The sequence below is a fragment of the Coregonus clupeaformis genome, chromosome 9 (genome assembly GCF_020615455.1).
Source record: "Coregonus clupeaformis isolate EN_2021a chromosome 9, ASM2061545v1, whole genome shotgun sequence".
NCBI lineage: Eukaryota > Metazoa > Chordata > Actinopteri > Salmoniformes > Salmonidae > Coregonus > Coregonus clupeaformis.
In genome coordinates, this window is record NC_059200.1 from 14,754,265 (window position 1) to 14,775,922 (window position 21,658).

A 21,658-nucleotide genomic window follows, 5' to 3' on the forward strand; every position below is an offset into this window, starting at 1 on the left:
AGTAACGCCCCCTCTGTTAGTGGGTTGACACTACATGATAATTCTAACATTTATACTGTGTTTGGGGTGAAATTCTTTAGTCATTATTCTTAAAATCCAAATTAATCTAACAGACTCCTTGTGGCGGGCCGGGCACCTGCAAGCTGACCTCGGTCACCAGCTGGACGGTGTTTCCTCCGACACATTGGTGCGGCTGGCTTCTGGGTTAAGCGAGCAGTGTGTCAAGAAGCAGTGTCGGCTTGGCAGGGTCGTGTTTCGGAGGACGTATGGCTCTCGACCTTCGCCTCTCCCGAGTCCGTACGGGAGTTGCAGCGATGGGACAAGACTGTAACTACCAATTGAATATCACGAAATTGGGGAGAAAAAGGGGTAAAAATACCCTCAAATTTAGAGTCACCCTCAAAATTTAAGTGGAAAACCACACTACAGGCTGATCCAACTTTGATGTAATGTCCTTAAAACAAGTCAAAATGAGGCTCAGTAGTGTGTGTGGCCTCCACGTGCCTGTATGACCTCCCTACAACGCCTGGGCATGCTCCTGATGAGGTGGCGGATGGTCTCCTGAGGGATCTCCCAGACCTGGACTAAAGCATCCGCCAACTCCTGGACAGTCTGTGGTGCAACGTGGCGTTGGTGGATGGAGCGAGACATGATGTCCCAGATGTGCTCAATTGGATTCAGGTCTGGGGAGCAGGGCGGGCCAGTCCTAGCATCAATGCCTTCCTCTTGCAGGAACTGCTGACACACTCCAGCCACATGAGGTCTAGCATTGTCTTGCATTAGGAGGAACCCAGGGGCCAACCGCACCAGCATATGGTCTCACAAGGGGGTCTGAGGATCTCATCTCGGTACCTAATGGCAGTCAGGCTACCTCTGGCGAGCACATGGAGGGCTGTGCGGCCCCCCCCAAAGAAATGCCACCCCACACCATGACTGACCCACCGCCAAACCGGTCATGCTGGAGGATGTTGCAGTCAGCAGAACGTTCTCCACGGCGTCTCCAGACTCTGTCACGTCTGTCACATGTGCTCAGTGTGAACCTGCTTTCATCTGTGAAGAGCACAGGGCGCCAGTGGCGGGATTTGCCAATCTTGGTGTTCTCTGGCAAATGCCAAACGTCCTGCACGGTGTTGGGCTGTGGCACAACCCCCACCTGTGGACGTCGGGCCCTCATACCACCCACATGGTGTCTGTTTCTGACCGTTTGAGCAGACACATGCACATTTGTGGCCTGCTGGAGGTCATTTTGCAGGGCTCTGGCAGTGCTCCTCCTTGCACAAAGGCGGAGGTAGCAGTCCTGCTGCTGGGTTGTTGCCCTCCTACGGCCTCCTCCACGTCTCATGATGTACTGGCCTGTCTCCTGGTAGCGCCTCCATGCTCTGGACACTACGCTGACAGACACAGCAAACCTTCTTGCCACAGCTCGCATTGATGTGCCATCCTGGATGAGCTGCACTACCTGAGCCACTTGTGTGCGTTGTAGACTCCGTCTCATGCTACCACTAGAGTGAAAGCACCGCCAGCATTCAAAAGTGACCAAAACATCAGCCAGGAAGCATAGGAACTGATAAGTGGTCTGTGGTCACCACCTGCATAACCACTTCTTTATTGGGGGTGTCTTGCTAATTGCCTATAATTTCCACCTGTTGTCTATTCCATTTGCACAACAGCATGTGACATTTATTGTCAATCAGTGTTGCTTCCTAAGTGGACAGTTTGATTTCACAGAAGTGTGATTGACTTGGAGTTACATTGTGTTGTTTAAGTGTTCCCTTAATTTTTTTGAGCAGTGTATTTGTATATTTCATGGTCCTCTGTAGCTCAGCTGGTAGAGCACGGCGCTTGTAACGCCAAGGTAGTGGGTTCGATTCCTGGGACCACCCATACACAAAAATGTATGCACGCATGACTGTAAGTCGCTTTAGATAAAAGCGTCTGCTAAATGGCATATTATTATTAGAAAATATATGTGTCTTGTCTGTTTAATTAACAAAATAACAAACTATTGATTTCATTTGGATGACCTGTAACATGCCTAATTCAACTCAAAATATGCCATTTTGAAAATAATTAATAATTGATTTATTTTTGATGGTGTATATTCAATGGATTTATTAAAAAAGACGCCCAGCCACATCTGCACACCGCTACTACCAGTCGTCCCCGGCGTGCCTGCGTGCACACGGGGGGTACAAAAGGTGTATGCAGGCAAGAATGTGGTAAAAAATGGGCCTGTTTATAAAGGGGTCATATAAAACATTGCCCGTTTATTTATTTTTACAGTCAAAATAGTGTAAATCCTATGTGAAAGCAGTGTTGTAGTCTACACTGATCGTGATCTGATATTGATTGATATTTCCACAGGTTTTCTGGATACATTTGATGAGACGAAAGCTACAGAGGTGGAGAAGAACCGTCAGACACAGACCACCATCATAGCTCTACTGGAACACTCCAGCAGGGTGAGTGACTGAGTGAGTGACTGAGTGAGTGAGTGAGTGAGTGAGTGAGTGAGTGAGTGAGTGTGTGTGTGAGAGAGAGAGAGAGAGAGAGCAGAACCTGAGACAGCAGAACCTGAGACAGAGCTGCAATTCCTGACAAAATGTAAAAAAATATAAAACAATTAGAGAGTGTCATTTCCACAAATTTGAAACTCTTATTCAAGGTTTCAAAGACCTCTCTGATGAGGATAGGCTACCCGTCCTGTTGGGGGAGGACGCAGAGAGCTGTGGGTTGGCAGTGCGAGAGAGCGAGCGGGAGGGAGGGAGGGAGAGAGGGAGAGAGAGAGGGAGAGCGAGAGGGAGGGAGGGAGCGAGAGAGAGGGAGGGAGGGAGGTCGAGAGAGCGAGAGAGGGAGGCCGAGGAGGGAGGGAGGGAGGAGGCGAGAGAGGGAGGGGAGGAGGCGAGAGAGGGAGGGAGGGAGGCGAGAGAGGAGAGGGGAGGGAGGGAGGAGAGAGAGAGGAGGGAGGAGAGAAGGAGGTCGAGAGGGAGAGAGAGAGGGAGGGAGAGAGGGAGGTCAAGAGTTCGAGAGAGAGAGGGAGGTCGAGAGAGAGGGAGGTCGAGAGAGCGAGAGAGAGAGGGAGGGAGAGAGAGAGAGAGAGAGAGAGAGAGAGAGAGAGAGAGAGAGAGAGAGAGAGAGAGAGAGAGAGAGAGAGAGAGAGAGAGGTTCAACTGATGTTTCCCATCTGCCATGTGCTTGTCTACTGTACTCAATGAAACAGTTCAGCCACTAAGTTCAACACATTGTTTTGTTAAATACTCACATTGGAAGTTCTCCAGGTCATAGCTTGAACTTTGCCTTGTTTTGCCTTAGTGGTTCTATGATGATAGTTTGTTTATTATCACTGTAAACAGAATCTATGAGTTAGCTGAATGAACCGTTTACCCCTATTACTAGCCTGTTCAACCTCTCTTTCGTAACGTCTGAGATCCCCAGAGATTGGAAAGCTGCCGCGGTCATCCCCCTCTTCAAAGGGGGTGACACTCTAGATCCAAACTGCTACAGACCTATATCCATCCTGCCCTGCCTTTCGAAAGTATTTGAAAGCCAAGTTAACAAACAGATCACCGACCATTTCGAATACCACCGTACCTTCTCCGCTATGCAATCCGGTTTCCGAGCTGGTCACGGGTGCACTTCAGCCACGCTCAAGGTCCTAAAACGATATTATAACCGCGATTGATAATAGACAGTACTGTGCAGCCGTCTTCATCGACCTGGCCAAGGCTTTCGACTCTGTCAACCACCGCATTCTTATTGGCAGACTAAATAGCCTTGGTTTCTCAAATGACTGCCTCGCCTGGTTCACCAACTACTTCTCAGATAGAGTTCAGTGTGTCAAATCGGAGGGCCTGTTGTCTGGACCTATGGCAGTCTCTATGGGGTGTGCCACAGGGTTCAATTCTTGGGCCGACACTTTTCTCCGTGTATATCAATGATGTCGCTCTTGCTGCTGGTGACTCTCAGATCCACCTCTACGCAGACGACACCATTTTGTGTACATCTGGCCCTTCATTGGACACTGTGTTAACAAACCTCCAAACGAGCTTCAATGCCATACAACACTCCTTCAGTAGCCTCCAACTGCTCTTAAACACTAGTAAAACTAAATGTATGCTTTTCAATCGAACGCTGCTGGCACCCGCCCACCCGACTAGAATCACCACTCTCGACGGGTCTGACCTAGAGTATGTGGACAACTACAAATACCTAGGTGTCTGGTTAGACTGTAAACTCTCCTTCCAGACTCACATAAAGAATCTCCAATCCAAAGTTAAATCTAGAATCGGCTTCCTATTTCGCAACAAAGCCTCCTTCACTCATGCTGCCAAACATGCCCTCGTAAAACTGACTATCCTACCGATCCTTGACTTCGGCGATGTCATTTACAAAATAGCCTCCAACACTCTACTCAGCAAACTGGATGTAGTCTATCACAGTGCCATCCGTTTTGTCTCCAAAGCCCCATACACTACCCACCACTGTGACCTGTACGCTCTTGTTGGCTGGTCCTCACTACATGTTCGTCGTCAAACCCACTGGCTCCAGGCCATCTATAAATCACTGCTAGGCAAATCCCCGCCTTATCTTAGCTCATTGGTCACCATAGCAGCACCCACCCGTAGTCTGCGCTCCAGCAGGTATATCTCACTGGTCATTCCCAAAGCCAACACCTCCTTTGGCCGCCATTCCTTCCAGTTCTCTGCTGCCAATGACTGGAACAAATTGCAAAAATCTCTGAAGCTGGAGACTCTTATCTCCCTTACTAACTTTAAGCATCAGTTGTCAGAGCACCTTACCGATCACTGCACCTGAACACAGCCCATCTGAAATTAGCCCGCCCAACTACCTCATCCCCATATTGTTATTTATTTTGCTCTTTTTCACCCCAGTATCTCTATTTGCACATAATCTCTTGCACATCTAGCATTCCAGTGTTAATACTATTGTAATTATTTTGCACTATCGCCTATTTATTGCCTTACCTCCATAACTTACTACATTTGCACACACTGTATATATATTTTCTATTGTGTTATTGACTGTATGTTTTGTTTACCCCATATGTAACTCTGTGTTGTTGTTTTATCGCACTGCTTTGCTTTATCTTGGCCAGGTCGCAGTTGTAAATGAGAACTTGTTCTCAACTGGCTTACATGGTTAAATAAAGGTGAAATAAATAAAATAAATAAAAAATATTTCTATGTCCTAGCTGTTCTCTGTCATGTCATTCACACAAGTCATGAAACTAAAGTTTATAAAGCAAAACTCCTAACTCCTATCAGATACTAGGGTCTACACTGCATGTTGTTGATGTTGAAGTGAAGAAGCGAGGTTAGAGGAGATGTCTTGTGTGTTGATACAGAACATGAACCGTATGCGACAGATCTCGTCGGTGACGGCCAATGAGCTCAAGTCCATGCAGGAAGACCTGAGCTTCAAGGAGACTGAGATGCACAAGTCCCAGAACACAGCTAAGGGCTTGTCTTCAGGTTAGTACACAACACATTACATTACATCACAACATAGCCAAGGGCCTCAGGTTAGTCACAGCACCACAACATAGCCAAGGGCCTCAGGTTAGTCACACACAGCACCACAACATAGCCAAGGGCCTCAGGTTAGTCACACACAGCACCACAACATAGCCAAGGGCCTCAGGTTAGTCACAGCACCACAACATAGCCAAGGGCCTCAAGTTAGTCACAGCACCACAACATAGCCAAGGGCCTCAGGTTAGTCACAGCACCACAACATAGCCAAGGGCCTCAGGTTAGTCACACACAGCACCACAACATAGCCAAGGGCCTCAGGTTAGTCACACACAGCACCACAACATAGCCAAGGGCCTCAGGATAGTCACAGCACCACAACATAGCCAAGGGCCTCAGGTTAGTCACACACAGCACCACAACATAGCCAAGGGCCTCAGGTTAGTCACACACAGCACCACAACATAGCCAAGGGCCTCAGGTTAGTCACAGCACCACAACATAGCCAAGGGCCTCAGGTTAGTCACACACAGCACCACAACATAGCCAAGGGCCTCAGGTTAGTCACACACAGCACCACAACATAGCCAAGGGCCTCAGGTTAGTCACACAGCACCACAACATAGCCAAGGGCCTCAGGTTAGTCACAGCACCACAACATAGCCAAGGGCCTCAGGTTAGTCACACACAGCACCACAACATAGCCAAGGGCCTCAGGTTAGTCACACAGCACCACAACATAGCCAAGGGCCTCAGGTTAGTCACACACAGCACCACAACATAGCCAAGGGCCTCAGGTTAGTCACACACAGCACCACAACATAGCCAAGGGCCTCAGGTTAGTCACAGCACCACAACATAGCCAAGGGCCTCAGGTTAGTACACAGCACCACAACATAGCCAAGGGCCTCAGGTTAGTCACACACAGCACCACAACATAGCCAAGGGCCTCAGGTTAGTCACAGCACCACAACATAGCCAAGGGCCTCAGGTTAGTCCACAGCACCACAACATAGCCAAGGGCCTCAGGATAGTCACACACAGCACCACAACATAGCCAAGGGCCTCAGGTTAGTCACACACAGCACCACAACATAGCCAAGGGCCTCAGGTTAGTCACAGCACCACAACATAGCCAAGGGCCTCAGGTTAGTCACACAGCACCACAACATAGCCAAGGGCCTCAGGATAGTCACAGCACCACAACATAGCCAAGGGCCTCAGGTTAGTCACACAGCACCACAACATAGCCAAGGGCCTCAGGTTAGTCACACACAGCATCACAACATAGCCAAGGGCCTCAGGTTAGTCACAGCACCACAACATAGCCAAGGGCCTCAGGTTAGTCACAGCACCACAACATAGCCAAGGGCCTCAGGTTAGTCACACACAGCACCACAACATAGCCAAGGGCCTCAGGTTAGTACACACAGCACCACAACATAGCCAAGGGCCTCAGGTTAGTCACACACAGCACCACAACATAGCCAAGGGCCTCAGGTTAGTCACACACAGCACCACAACATAGCCAAGGGCCTCAGGTTAGTCACAGCACCACAACATAGCCAAGGGCCTCAGGTTAGTCACACACAGCACCACAACATAGCCAAGGGCCTCAGGTTAGTCACACACAGCACCACAACATAGCCAAGGGCCTCAGGTTAGTCACACACAGCACCACAACATAGCCAAGGGCCTCAGGTTAGTCACACACAGCACCACAACATAGCCAAGGGCCTCAGGTTAGTCCACAGCACCACAACATAGCCAAGGGCCTCAGGTTAGTCACACAGCACCACAACATAGCCAAGGGCCTCAGGTTAGTCACAGCACCACAACATAGCCAAGGGCCTCAGGTTAGTCACACACAGCACCACAACATAGCCAAGGGCCTCAGGTTAGTCACACAGCACCACAACATAGCCAAGGGCCTCAGGTTAGTCACACACAGCACCACAACATAGCCAAGGGCCTCAGGTTAGTCACACACAGCACCACAACATAGCCAAGGGCCTCAGGTTAGTCACAGCACCACAACATAGCCAAGGGCCTCAGGTTAGTCACACACAGCACCACAACATAGCCAAGGGCCTCAGGTTAGTCACACACAGCACCACAACATAGCCAAGGGCCTCAGGTTAGTCACACAGCACCACAACATAGCCAAGGGCCTCAGGTTAGTCAACACAGCACCACAACATAGCCAAGGGCCTCAGGTTAGTCACAGCACCACAACATAGCCAAGGGCCTCAGGTTAGTCACACACAGCACCACAACATAGCCAAGGGCCTCAGGTTAGTCACAGCACCACAACATAGCCAAGGGCCTCAGGTTAGTACACACAGCACCACAACATAGCCAAGGGCCTCAGGTTAGTCACACACAGCACCACAACATAGCCAAGGGCCTCAGGTTAGTCACAGCACCACAACATAGCCAAGGGCCTCAGGTTAGTCACACACAGCACCACAACATAGCCAAGGGCCTCAGGTTAGTCCACACAGCACCACAACATAGCCAAGGGCCTCAGGTTAGTCACACACAGCACCACAACATAGCCAAGGGCCTCAGGTTAGTCACAGCACCACAACATAGCCAAGGGCCTCAGGTTAGTCACACACAGCACCACAACATAGCCAAGGGCCTCAGGTTAGTCACACACAGCACCACAACATAGCCAAGGGCCTCAGGTTAGTCACACACAGCACCACAACATAGCCAAGGGCCTCAGGTTAGTCACACACAGCACCACAACATAGCCAAGGGCCTCAGGATAGTCACAGCACCACAACATAGCCAAGGGCCTCAGGTTAGTCACACACAGCACCACAACATAGCCAAGGGCCTCAGGTTAGTCACACACAGCACCACAACATAGCCAAGGGCCTCAGGTTAGTCACAGCACCACAACATAGCCAAGGGCCTCAGGTTAGTCACACACAGCACCACAACATAGCCAAGGGCCTCAGGTTAGTCACAGCACCACAACATAGCCAAGGGCCTCAGGTTAGTCACACACAGCACCACAACATAGCCAAGGGCCTCAGGTTAGTCACACACAGCACCACAACATAGCCAAGGGCCTCAGGATAGTCACAGCACCACAACATAGCCAAGGGCCTCAGGTTAGTCACACACAGCACCACAACATAGCCAAGGGCCTCAGGTTAGTACACACAGCACCACAACATAGCCAAGGGCCTCAGGTTAGTACACACAGCACCACAACATAGCCAAGGGCCTCAGGTTAGTCACACAGCACCACAACATAGCCAAGGGCCTCAGGTTAGTCACAGCACCACAACATAGCCAAGGGCCTCAGGTTAGTCACACACAGCACCACAACATAGCCAAGGGCCTCAGGTTAGTCACAGCACCACAACATAGCCAAGGGCCTCAGGTTAGTCACAGCACCACAACATAGCCAAGGGCCTCAGGTTAGTCACACACAGCACCACAACATAGCCAAGGGCCTCAGGATAGTCACACACAGCACCACAACATAGCCAAGGGCCTCAGGTTAGTACACAGCACCACAACATAGCCAAGGGCCTCAGGTTAGTCACAGCACCACAACATAGCCAAGGGCCTCAGGTTAGTCACACACAGCACCACAACATAGCCAAGGGCCTCAGGTTAGTCACACACAGCACCACAACATAGCCAAGGGCCTCAGGTTAGTCACAGCACCACAACATAGCCAAGGGCCTCAGGATAGTCACACACAGCACCACAACATAGCCAAGGGCCTCAGGTTAGTCACACACAGCACCACAACATAGCCAAGGGCCTCAGGTTAGTCACACACAGCACCACAACATAGCCAAGGGCCTCAGGTTAGTCACAGCACCACAACATAGCCAAGGGCCTCAGGTTAGTCACAGCACCACAACATAGCCAAGGGCCTCAGGTTAGTCACACACAGCACCACAACATAGCCAAGGGCCTCAGGTTAGTCACACACAGCACCACAACATAGCCAAGGGCCTCAGGTTAGTCACAGCACCACAACATAGCCAAGGGCCTCAGGTTAGTACACACAGCACCACAACATAGCCAAGGGCCTCAGGTTAGTCACAGCACCACAACATAGCCAAGGGCCTCAGGATAGTCACACACAGCACCACAACATAGCCAAGGGCCTCAGGTTAGTCACAGCACCACAACATAGCCAAGGGCCTCAGGTTAGTCACAGCACCACAACATAGCCAAGGGCCTCAGGTTAGTCACACACAGCACCACAACATAGCCAAGGGCCTCAGGATAGTCACAGCACCACAACATAGCCAAGGGCCTCAGGTTAGTCACAGCACCACAACATAGCCAAGGGCCTCAGGTTAGTCACACACAGCACCACAACATAGCCAAGGGCCTCAGGTTAGTACACAGCACCACAACATAGCCAAGGGCCTCAGGTTAGTCACACACAGCACCACAACATAGCCAAGGGCCTCAGGTTAGTCACAGCACCACAACATAGCCAAGGGCCTCAGGTTAGTACACAGCACCACAACATAGCCAAGGGCCTCAGGTTAGTCACACACAGCACCACAACATAGCCAAGGGCCTCAGGTTAGTCACACACAGCACCACAACATAGCCAAGGGCCTCAGGTTAGTACACAGCACCACAACATAGCCAAGGGCCTCAGGTTAGTCACAGCACCACAACATAGCCAAGGGCCTCAGGTTAGTCACACACAGCACCACAACATAGCCAAGGGCCTCAGGTTAGTCACACACAGCACCACAACATAGCCAAGGGCCTCAGGTTAGTACACAGCACCACAACATAGCCAAGGGCCTCAGGTTAGTCACACACAGCACCACAACATAGCCAAGGGCCTCAGGTTAGTCACAGCACCACAACATAGCCAAGGGCCTCAGGTTAGTCAACACAGCACCACAACATAGCCAAGGGCCTCAGGTTAGTCACACACAGCACCACAACATAGCCAAGGGCCTCAGGATAGTCGCACACAGCACCACAACATAGCCAAGGGCCTCAGGTTAGTCACACACAGCACCACAACATAGCCAAGGGCCTCAGGTTAGTCACAGCACCACAACATAGCCAAGGGCCTCAGGTTAGTACACACAGCACCACAACATAGCCAAGGGCCTCAGGTTAGTCAACACACAGCACCACAACATAGCCAAGGGCCTCAGGTTAGTACACAGCACCACAACATAGCCAAGGGCCTCAGGTTAGTCACACACAGCACCACAACATAGCCAAGGGCCTCAGGTTAGTCACAGCACCACAACATAGCCAAGGGCCTCAGGTTAGTCACACACAGCACCACAACATAGCCAAGGGCCTCAGGTTAGTCACACACAGCACCACAACATAGCCAAGGGCCTCAGGTTAGTCACACACAGCACCACAACATAGCCAAGGGCCTCAGGTTAGTCACACACAGCACCACAACATAGCCAAGGGCCTCAGGTTAGTCACAGCACCACAACATAGCCAAGGGCCTCAGGTTAGTCACAGCACCACAACATAGCCAAGGGCCTCAGGTTAGTACACACAGCACCACAACATAGCCAAGGGCCTCAGGTTAGTCACACACAGCACCACAACATAGCCAAGGGCCTCAGGTTAGTCACAGCACCACAACATAGCCAAGGGCCTCAGGTTAGTCACAGCACCACAACATAGCCAAGGGCCTCAGGTTAGTACACAGCACCACAACATAGCCAAGGGCCTCAGGATAGTCACACACAGCACCACAACATAGCCAAGGGCCTCAGGTTAGTCACACAGCACCACAACATAGCCAAGGGCCTCAGGTTAGTCACACAGCACCACAACATAGCCAAGGGCCTCAGGTTAGTCACACAGCACCACAACATAGCCAAGGGCCTCAGGTTAGTCACAGCACCACAACATAGCCAAGGGCCTCAGGTTAGTCACACACAGCACCACAACATAGCCAAGGGCCTCAGGTTAGTACACACAGCACCACAACATAGCCAAGGGCCTCAGGTTAGTCACAGCACCACAACATAGCCAAGGGCCTCAGGTTAGTCACAGCACCACAACATAGCCAAGGGCCTCAGGTTAGTCAACACAGCACCACAACATAGCCAAGGGCCTCAGGTTAGTCACACACAGCACCACAACATAGCCAAGGGCCTCAGGTTAGTCACACAGCACCACAACATAGCCAAGGGCCTCAGGTTAGTCACACACAGCACCACAACATAGCCAAGGGCCTCAGGTTAGTCACAGCACCACAACATAGCCAAGGGCCTCAGGTTAGTCACACACAGCACCACAACATAGCCAAGGGCCTCAGGTTAGTCACACACAGCACCACAACATAGCCAAGGGCCTCAGGTTAGTCCACACAGCACCACAACATAGCCAAGGGCCTCAGGTTAGTCACACACAGCACCACAACATAGCCAAGGGCCTCAGGTTAGTCACACACAGCACCACAACATAGCCAAGGGCCTCAGGTTAGTACACACAGCACCACAACATAGCCAAGGGCCTCAGGTTAGTCACACACAGCACCACAACATAGCCAAGGGCCTCAGGTTAGTCACACACAGCACCACAACATAGCCAAGGGCCTCAGGTTAGTCACAGCACCACAACATAGCCAAGGGCCTCAGGTTAGTCACACCACCACAACATAGCCAAGGGCCTCAGGTTAGTCACACACAGCACCACAACATAGCCAAGGGCCTCAGGTTAGTCACAGCACCACAACATAGCCAAGGGCCTCAGGTTAGTCACACACAGCACCACAACATAGCCAAGGGCCTCAGGTTAGTACACACAGCACCACAACATAGCCAAGGGCCTCAGGTTAGTCACACACAGCACCACAACATAGCCAAGGGCCTCAGGTTAGTCACACACAGCACCACAACATAGCCAAGGGCCTCAGGTTAGTCACACACAGCACCACAACATAGCCAAGGGCCTCAGGTTAGTCACACACAGCACCACAACATAGCCAAGGGCCTCAGGTTAGTCACACACAGCACCACAACATAGCCAAGGGCCTCAGGTTAGTCACAGCACCACAACATAGCCAAGGGCCTCAGGTTAGTCACACACAGCACCACAACATAGCCAAGGGCCTCAGGTTAGTCACAGCACCACAACATAGCCAAGGGCCTCAGGATAGTCACACACAGCACCACAACATAGCCAAGGGCCTCAGGTTAGTCACACACAGCACCACAACATAGCCAAGGGCCTCAGGATAGTCACACAGCACCACAACATAGCCAAGGGCCTCAGGTTAGTCACACACAGCACCACAACATAGCCAAGGGCCTCAGGTTAGTCACAGCACCACAACATAGCCAAGGGCCTCAGGTTAGTCACACACAGCACCACAACATAGCCAAGGGCCTCAGGTTAGTCACACACAGCACCACAACATAGCCAAGGGCCTCAGGTTAGTCCACAGCACCACAACATAGCCAAGGGCCTCAGGTTAGTACCACAGCACCACAACATAGCCAAGGGCCTCAGGTTAGTCACACACAGCACCACAACATAGCCAAGGGCCTCAGGTTAGTCACACACAGCACCACAACATAGCCAAGGGCCTCAGGTTAGTCACAGCACCACAACATAGCCAAGGGCCTCAGGTTAGTCACAGCACCACAACATAGCCAAGGGCCTCAGGTTAGTCACACACAGCACCACAACATAGCCAAGGGCCTCAGGTTAGTCACACACAGCACCACAACATAGCCAAGGGCCTCAGGTTAGTCACACACAGCACCACAACATAGCCAAGGGCCTCAGGTTAGTCACAGCACCACAACATAGCCAAGGGCCTCAGGTTAGTCACAGCACCACAACATAGCCAAGGGCCTCAGGTTAGTCACACACAGCACCACAACATAGCCAAGGGCCTCAGGTTAGTCACAGCACCACAACATAGCCAAGGGCCTCAGGTTAGTCACAGCACCACAACATAGCCAAGGGCCTCAGGTTAGTCACAGCACCACAACATAGCCAAGGGCCTCAGGTTAGTCACAATACCACAACATAGCCAAGGGCCTCAGGATAGTCACAGCACCACAACATAGCCAAGGGCCTCAGGATAGTCACAGCACCACAACATAGCCAAGGGCCTCAGGTTAGTCACAGCACCACAACATAGCCAAGGGCCTCAGGTTAGTCACAGCACCACAACATAGCCAAGGGCCTCAGGTTAGTCACACACAGCACCACAACATAGCCAAGGGCCTCAGGTTAGTCACAGCACCACAACATAGCCAAGGGCCTCAGGTTAGTCACACACAGCACCACAACTTAGCCAAGGGCCTCAGGATAGTCACACACAGCACCACAACATAGCCAAGGGCCTCAGGTTAGTCACACACAGCACCACAACATAGCCAAGGGCCTCAGGTTAGTCACACACAGCACCACAACATAGCCAAGGGCCTCAGGTTAGTCACAGCACCACAACATAGCCAAGGGCCTCAGGTTAGTCACACACAGCACCACAACATAGCCAAGGGCCTCAGGTTAGTCACAGCACCACAACATAGCCAAGGGCCTCAGGTTAGTCACACACAGCACCACAACATAGCCAAGGGCCTCAGGTTAGTCACAGCACCACAACATAGCCAAGGGCCTCAGGATAGTCACAGCACCACAACATAGCCAAGGGCCTCAGGTTAGTCACAGCACCACAACATAGCCAAGGGCCTCAGGTTAGTCACAGCACCACAACATAGCCAAGGGCCTCAGGTTAGTCACAGCACCACAACATAGCCAAGGGCCTCAGGTTAGTCACACACAGCACCACAACATAGCCAAGGGCCTCAGGTTAGTCACACACAGCACCACAACATAGCCAAGGGCCTCAGGTTAGTCACACACAGCACCACAACATAGCCAAGGGCCTCAGGTTAGTCACAGCACCACAACATAGCCAAGGGCCTCAGGTTAGTCACAGCACCACAACATAGCCAAGGGCCTCAGGTTAGTCACAGCACCACAACATAGCCAAGGGCCTCAGGTTAGTCACAGCACCACAACATAGCCAAGGGCCTCAGGATAGTCACATCACCACAACATAGCCAAGGGCCTCAGGTTAGTCACACACAGCACCACAACATAGCCAAGGGCCTCAGGTTAGTCACAGCACCACAACATAGCCAAGGGCCTCAGGTTAGTCACACACAGCACCACAACATAGCCAAGGGCCTCAGGTTAGTCACACACAGCACCACAACATAGCCAAGGGCCTCAGGTTAGTCACAGCACCACAACATAGCCAAGGGCCTCAGGATAGTCACATCACCACAACATAGCCAAGGGCCTCAGGTTAGTCACAGCACCACAACATAGCCAAGGGCCTCAGGATAGTCACACACAGCACCACAACATAGCCAAGGGCCTCAGGTTAGTCACATCACCACTATCCTCCAGGTCATAGCTTTAACATTGCCTTGTTTTGCCTTAGTGCTTCAATGATGATAGTTTGTTTACAGCCAAGGGCCTGTCCTCAGGTTAATAGAAAAAAATGCATATCCAATTGCCAGGTGCTGGACAAAAAAAAGAAATAATATGAAAAAAGTAATGTCAGCAACTCTGTAATGCTTTCCAGTGATCAGGCAGCTAATGTTTTTATTCTTAACTGGGGGCCATCCTACTGTAAAACGCTCAACTGGGTCCATCCTACTGTAAAACTCTCTGTCAACTGGGTCCATCCTTCTGTAAAACTCTCTGTCAACTGGGTCCATCCTACTGTAAAACTCTCTCACAACTGGGTCCATCCTACTGTAAAACTCTCTCACAACTGGGTCCATCCTTCTGTAAAACTCTCTGTCAACTGGGTCCATCCTACTGTAAAACTCTCTCACAACTGGGTCCATCCTACTGTAAAACTCTCTGTCAACTGGGTCCATCCTACTGTAAAACGCTCAACTGGGTCCATCCTACTGTAAAACTCTCTGTCAACTGGGTCCACCCTACTGTAAAACTCTCTGTCAACTGGGTCCATCCTACTGTAAAACTCTCTGTCAACTGGGTCCATCCTACTGTAAAACGCTCAACTGGGTCCATCCTACTGTAAAACTCTCTGTCAACTGGGTCCATCCTACTGTAAAACTCTCTGTCAACTCGGTCCACCCTACTGTAAAACTCTCTGTCAACTGGGTCCATCCTACTTTAAAACGCTCAACTGGGTCCATCCTACTGTAAAACTCTCTGTCAACTGGGTCCATCCTACTGTAAAACTCTCTGTCAACTGGGTCCACCCTACTGTAAAACTCTCTGTCAACTGGGTCCATCCTACTGTAAAACTCTCTCACAACTGGGTCCATCCTTCTGTAAAACTCTCTGTCAACTGGGTCCGTCCTACTGTAAAACTCTGTCAACTGGGTCCATCCTACTGTAAAATTCTGTCAACTGGGTCCATCCTACTGTAAAACTCTGTCAACTGGGTCCATCCTACTGTAAAACTCTGTCAACTGGGTCCATCCTACTGTAAAACTCTGTCAACTGGGTCCATCCTACTGTAAAACTCTCTCTCTGAAGTCTACTTGGTTCTCTCCTCACTCTTTGACAACCAACTAAGACTGGATTTGTCGAACTGGGTAAAATGTGCATTTTCAATATACCTCCGTGATGACAGGCAACGTTTCATGGCTTATTGAGAACTGCTGACAGAACAGTAAGGAACCCCAGCCCCTACCTATGATGATGAATGTCTATGAAATGAGAGATATCTCTCTGAATACTGATGGACTAGAATGCTGATTGACATGATACAGAACGTTTTACAGTAACGTTTTTACATTGAAAACTTAGGCTAGGTGTTTTATGCAATCTGTGTTCAACTCGATGTGTGGCACGTGTGCATTACTGGGACTGTCGTCCTTACTTCCCCCAGGCTCCTCCTTGCTGATTAGAGTTACATTAAGCATCAGATACTCCTCTACCTTATCTTCCTAACTACACAACAAGCAATCAGCAGCAGAGGATGAGGACAGCTTTATTGTCAGTAGCACAGTGACTCTGGTGCTCTGCACTGCACTGTCAGCCCACACACACACACCGCCCACACACACACACACCGCCCACACACACACATTGTTAGGCTAAGACTGGACTATATAGTTCCAGCCCACACTGATCAGATCGACTCCCTGCTCCCTCCATTTCCTCCTCATAAATGGGTGTATTTATCAAATAAGCCGTTGTCTCAGAGCCAGGGGTTTCCTTCCTGCCAGGGGTTTCCTCCCTTTGTCTTCAGCCTCACAACGTACCGCTGTTCCCCCTAAATAATGTCTTATCAACGTACCGCTGTTCCCCCTAAATAATGTCTTATCAACGTACCGCTGTTCCCCCTAAATAATGTCTTATCAACGTACCGCTGTTCCCCCTAAATAATGTCTTATCAACGTACCGCTGTTCCCCCTAAATAATGTCTTATCAACGTACCGCTGTTCCCCCTAAATAATGTCTTATCAACGTACCGCTGTTCCCCCTAAATAATGTCTTATCAACGCATCGCTGTTCCCCCTAAATAATGTCTTATCAACGCATCAGCTGTTCCCCCTAAATAATGTCTTATCAACGTACCGCTGTTCCCCCTAAATAATGTCTTATCAACGTACCGCTGTTCCCCCTAAATAATGTCTTATCAACGTACCGCTGTTCCCCTAAATAATGTCTTATCAACGTACCGCTGTTCCCCCTAAATAATGTCTTATCAACGTACCGCTGTTCCCCCTAAATAATGTCTTATCAACGTACCGCTGTTCCCCCTAAATAATGTCTTATCAACGTACCGCTGTTCCCCCTAAATAATGTCTTATCAACGTACCGCTGTTCCCCCTAAATAATGTCTTATCAACGTACCGCTGTTCCCCCTAAATAATGTCTTATCAACGTACCGCTGTTCCACCTAAATAATGTCTTATCAACGTACCGCTGTTCCCCCTAAATAATGTCTTATCAACGTACCGCTGTTCCCCCTAGATAATGTCTTATCAACGTACCGCTGTTCCCCCTAAATAATGTCTTATCAACGTAACGCTGTTCCCCCTAAATAATGTCTTATCAACGTACCGCTGTTCCCCCTAGATAATGTCTTATCAACGTACCGCTGTTCCCCCTAAATAATGTCTTATCAACGTACCGCTGTTCCCCCTAAATAATGTCTTATCAACGTACCGCTGTTCCCCCCTAGATAATGTCTTATCAACGTACCGCTGTTCCCCTAAATAATGTCTTATCAACGTACCGCTGTTCCCCCTAAATAATGTCTTATCAACGTACCGCTGTTCCCCCCAAATAATGTCTTATCAACGTACCGCTGTTCCCCCCAAATAATGTCTTATCAACGTACCGCTGTTCCCCCTAAATAATGTCTTATCAACGTACCGCTGTTCCCCCTAAATAATTGTCTTATCAACGTAACGCTGTTCCCCCTAAATAATGTCTTATCACAGACACTGGCTAAGTCCCAAATGGAACCCTATTCCCCAAATAGTGTGCTACTTTTGGGCTCTGGTCAAAGGTAATGCAGTATGTAGGGTTTAGGGTGCCATTTGGGATGCACACACTGCCAAAGCCACCCGCTAGGCTGCTACATGTCCTCGATCCTACTATTCTGAGCCAGAGAAGCATTGTTCCTTTCTTCCCAGCTCAGTGAAAATTGCTCAAGTCAATCTTACAGAAATTAAACAATGACACTGGCTTTGAGGTAAATGATCAGCCCATGGTGGTGTTTTTGTAATATGTAACTTTATAACAATATAATCCTACTCGCTACATAATTATTAAACCGATTATTATCTGTGCAACACCAGCGGCCCTCTGCAGCAATGCTGTGTAAATATTGTTGCTAATGACAGCTAATGACAATCCTCTGGATTGTGGTGGCAGGGTTCCTGGGGAGAGCTGCCCCAGGAGGAAGCTGTAGAGTATGTGTGTGTGTGTGTGTGTGTGTGTGTGAGAGAGGCAGGATTCCTGCGGGGAAAGAGAAAGGCTAGCCCCAGGAGGAAGCTGTAGAGAATGCACAGAAGTGCTGATGGGGTATTTTACTGCTCTGTCCACAGCAGCAGCTCCTCCTCCACTGGCTGGGTCTGGGGCGCAGCGCTATCAGTAGGAACCCGACTGCTTCCTCTTCCTGCTCTCAGACCCTGCCTGCCCCAGCGAAGCTCCCTGTCTCTGGGCCCTGCCCCCTGCCCCCAGCCTCTGCCCTCTGCTCCAGACCCTGCAGACTCATGTCCCAGCCCCCAAGCCCAGCTCCCTGTCCCAGACCCAGGCTGTCCCAGCCAGCCCCTGTCCCAGCCTGCATCTGTCCCAGCCTGCCTCTGTCCCAGCCAGCCCCAGCCTGCATTTGTCCCAGCCTGCATTTGTCCCAGCCTGCCTCGGTCCCAGCCCGCCACTGCCCCAAGCCCGACTGCCTTCCCCTGCCCCATCCTTCCTCTGTCCCAGCCTGATTGTCTTCCCCTGCCCCCAGACCCTGCCTTCCCCAGCCTACCCCAGAGCCTGGGCCCTTAATCTATATGGACCTCTAGCTCTGTCATCAACATAAATCTTTCTGGTTTCATCCAAGGTGGGATGATAATGGGCTAGATCTAAGACTGTAGAAGGCTCTAAGGCAGTAGAAGGCTCTAAGGCAGTAGAAGGCTCTAAGGCAGCAGAAGGCTCTAAGGCAGCAGAAGGCTCTAAGGCAGCAGAAGGCTCTAAGGCAGCAGAAGGCTCTAAGGCAGCAGAAGGCTCTAAGGCAGCAGAAGGCTCTAAGGCAGCAGAAGGCTCTAAGGCAGCAGAAGGCTCTAAGGCAGCAGAAGGCTCTAAGGCAGTAGAAGGCTCTAAGGCAGTAGAAGGCTCGAAGGCAGTAGAAGGCTCTAAGGCAGCAGAAGGCTCTAAGGCAGCAGAAGGCTCTAAGGCAGTAGAAGGCTCTAAGGCAGTAGAAGGCTCGAAGGCAGTAGAAGGCTCTAAGGCAGTAGAAGGCTCTAAGGCAGCAGAAGGCTCTAAGGCAGCAGAAGGCTCTAAGGCAGGAGAAGGCTCTAAGGCAGTAGAAGGTTCTAAGGCAGTAGAAGGCTCTAAGGCAGTAGAAGGTTCTAAGGCAGTAGAAGGCTCTAAGGCAGCAGAAGGCTCTAAGGCAGCAGAAGGCTCTAAGGCAGCAGAAGACTCTAAGGCAGCAGAAGGCTCTAAGGCAGCAGAAGGCTCTAAGGCAGCAGAAGGCTCTAAGCCAGCAGAAGGCTCTAAGGCAGCAGAAGGCTCTAAGACTGTAGAAGGATCTAAGAGCACGTCTAGTTGTCGGGCAGCCGGACCTCACTAGTCGCAGGATTTCATCTGGAGAGAGGGGAGAAAGAGGTCAATGCATACAGTAGTTCTGTCTGAGTGGGATCAGTGGACTCAATAGGCTGAGAGAATGAGGAGCGGATGTCATCAACCTTCTTTCCAAGGCCGAGCCGGCCAGGAAGAAAGGGGAGAGTGCGAGTCTTGGGATACAGAAAGGGAGGGTTGACGAGACAGAATGAGGAGACAGGAGGGAGAAGGATTTAGCAGAAGGGAGAGATCATTGGACAGAAGAGGAGAGAGTAGTGGGAGAGAGAGAGTGAAGATTGCGATGGTGCATGACCATCTGGGTAGGGGCTGAGTGGTTAGGGTTGGAGGAAAGGGAGACAGAAAAGGCAACAGTAGTGATCAGAGACCTGGAGGGGGGTTGCAGTGAGATTAGTAGGTGAACAGCCTCTAGTAAAGATGTGAGTGGGAGGGGACTGGGAAAGGGTGAGGTCAAAAGAGGAAAGGAGGGGAAAGAGAGTTGGAAAGAAATGAATCGAAGGCAGACGTCGGGAGATTGAAGTCACCAAGTACGAAGAGCGGTGAGCCATCGTCAGGAAATTAGTTTATCAAGGTGTCAATCTCATTGAGGAACTCTAAGGGCACCTGGTGGGCGATCGATGACAACAATGCTAAGCTTGAGTGGACAAGTGACAGTAACAGAATGAAATTCAGGTTAGGAGATGGACAGGTGAGAGAGGGAGAAAATAGAACATCTCTACTTAGGAGAAATGAGAAGCCCTGTGCCCCCACCGCGACGACCAGATGCTCTCGGACTATGAGAGAAAACATAGTCAGATGAAGAGAGAGCAGCTGGAGTAGCAGTGTTCTCTGGGGTGATCCATGCCTCTGTCAGGGCCAAAACGTCAAGGGCCTGAAGGGCAGCCATAGTCTGAGATGAACTCGGCGTTCTTGACCTCAGATCGGCAGTTCCAAACTCTGCTAGAGACCAGGAATTCCACATGGGGCGGAGCGTCTGTAAAGCCCACAGTGAGAGATGCCAACAGGTATAGAAAACACACGGTTGACAAAGCTACAAAAGAGGAAAATGAGAATCTGTAAATAACTAGGTAAAATACTAAAGTGAGAGAGTGGTGTGGAGTGTTCCTCGAACAACTCAGCAGAACTGTCTTCGTTTTATTTTCTCCCTGCTGAGAAACCAGGGGAGACTGAAGGACTAATACTAATTTCTAATTGCCTTGGAAAGGTGAAGAGCACGCCTCCCGGTAGTAATTGCTAATTGCCTTGGAAAGGTGAAGATCACACCTCCCGGTAGTAATTGCTAATTGCCTTGGAAAGGTGAAGAGCACACCTCCCGGTAGTAATTGCTAATTGCCTTGGAAAGGTGAAGAGCACGCCTCCCGGTAGTAATTGCTGATTTCCTAGGAGAGGGGAAACCCCTCCCCCGCTAATACAGTCACTGATTACCAAAACAACAAGGAGTCACAAATTGCACCTTAATCCTGGTTGATGTGTCAACAATCATCGGCAAATTAATAGCAGTCAGCAGTTCACACGCCAAGACTACTGGGAATACAGGCAGCACTTAAAGTAGATGGCCCTAGCTAGCAAAAAGACAGTACAGATTAAGACAAAGATTATTCTTCTCACTCCTGGATAGATCAGGAGTCCTCTAGCTATGGAATGAAGGAAATGGATGAGAGTTGATTGACTAAGTAATCAGAGTATGGAATAGAATAGGATGCCATTTGGGACAGAGTTTATGTGCAACGGTCTGGTCAGGCCCCAGGCTCGGTCTGGTCAGGCCCCAGGCTCGGTCTGGTCAGGCCCCAGGCTCGGTCTGGTCAGGCCCCAGGCTCGGTCTGGTCAGGCCCCAGGCTCGGTCTGGTCAGGCCCCAGGCTCGGTCTGG

At 50.4% G+C, this 21,658-nt stretch overlaps 1 protein-coding gene across 3 annotated transcripts in view; it reads left to right on the forward strand.

The window, feature by feature from the left end:
* Positions 1-21,658, forward strand: part of ift74 (intraflagellar transport 74) — a 59,880-nt gene that overhangs the window by 33,336 nt on the left and 4,886 nt on the right. For all 3 annotated transcript variants that reach the window (XM_045222494.1, XM_045222495.1, XM_041885273.2), the window contains 2 exons: positions 2,365-2,462; positions 5,366-5,492. In XM_045222494.1, the coding sequence (XP_045078429.1) occupies positions 2,365-2,462; positions 5,366-5,492 (225 nt within the window). The remainder of the gene's footprint in view (positions 1-2,364; positions 2,463-5,365; positions 5,493-21,658) is intronic.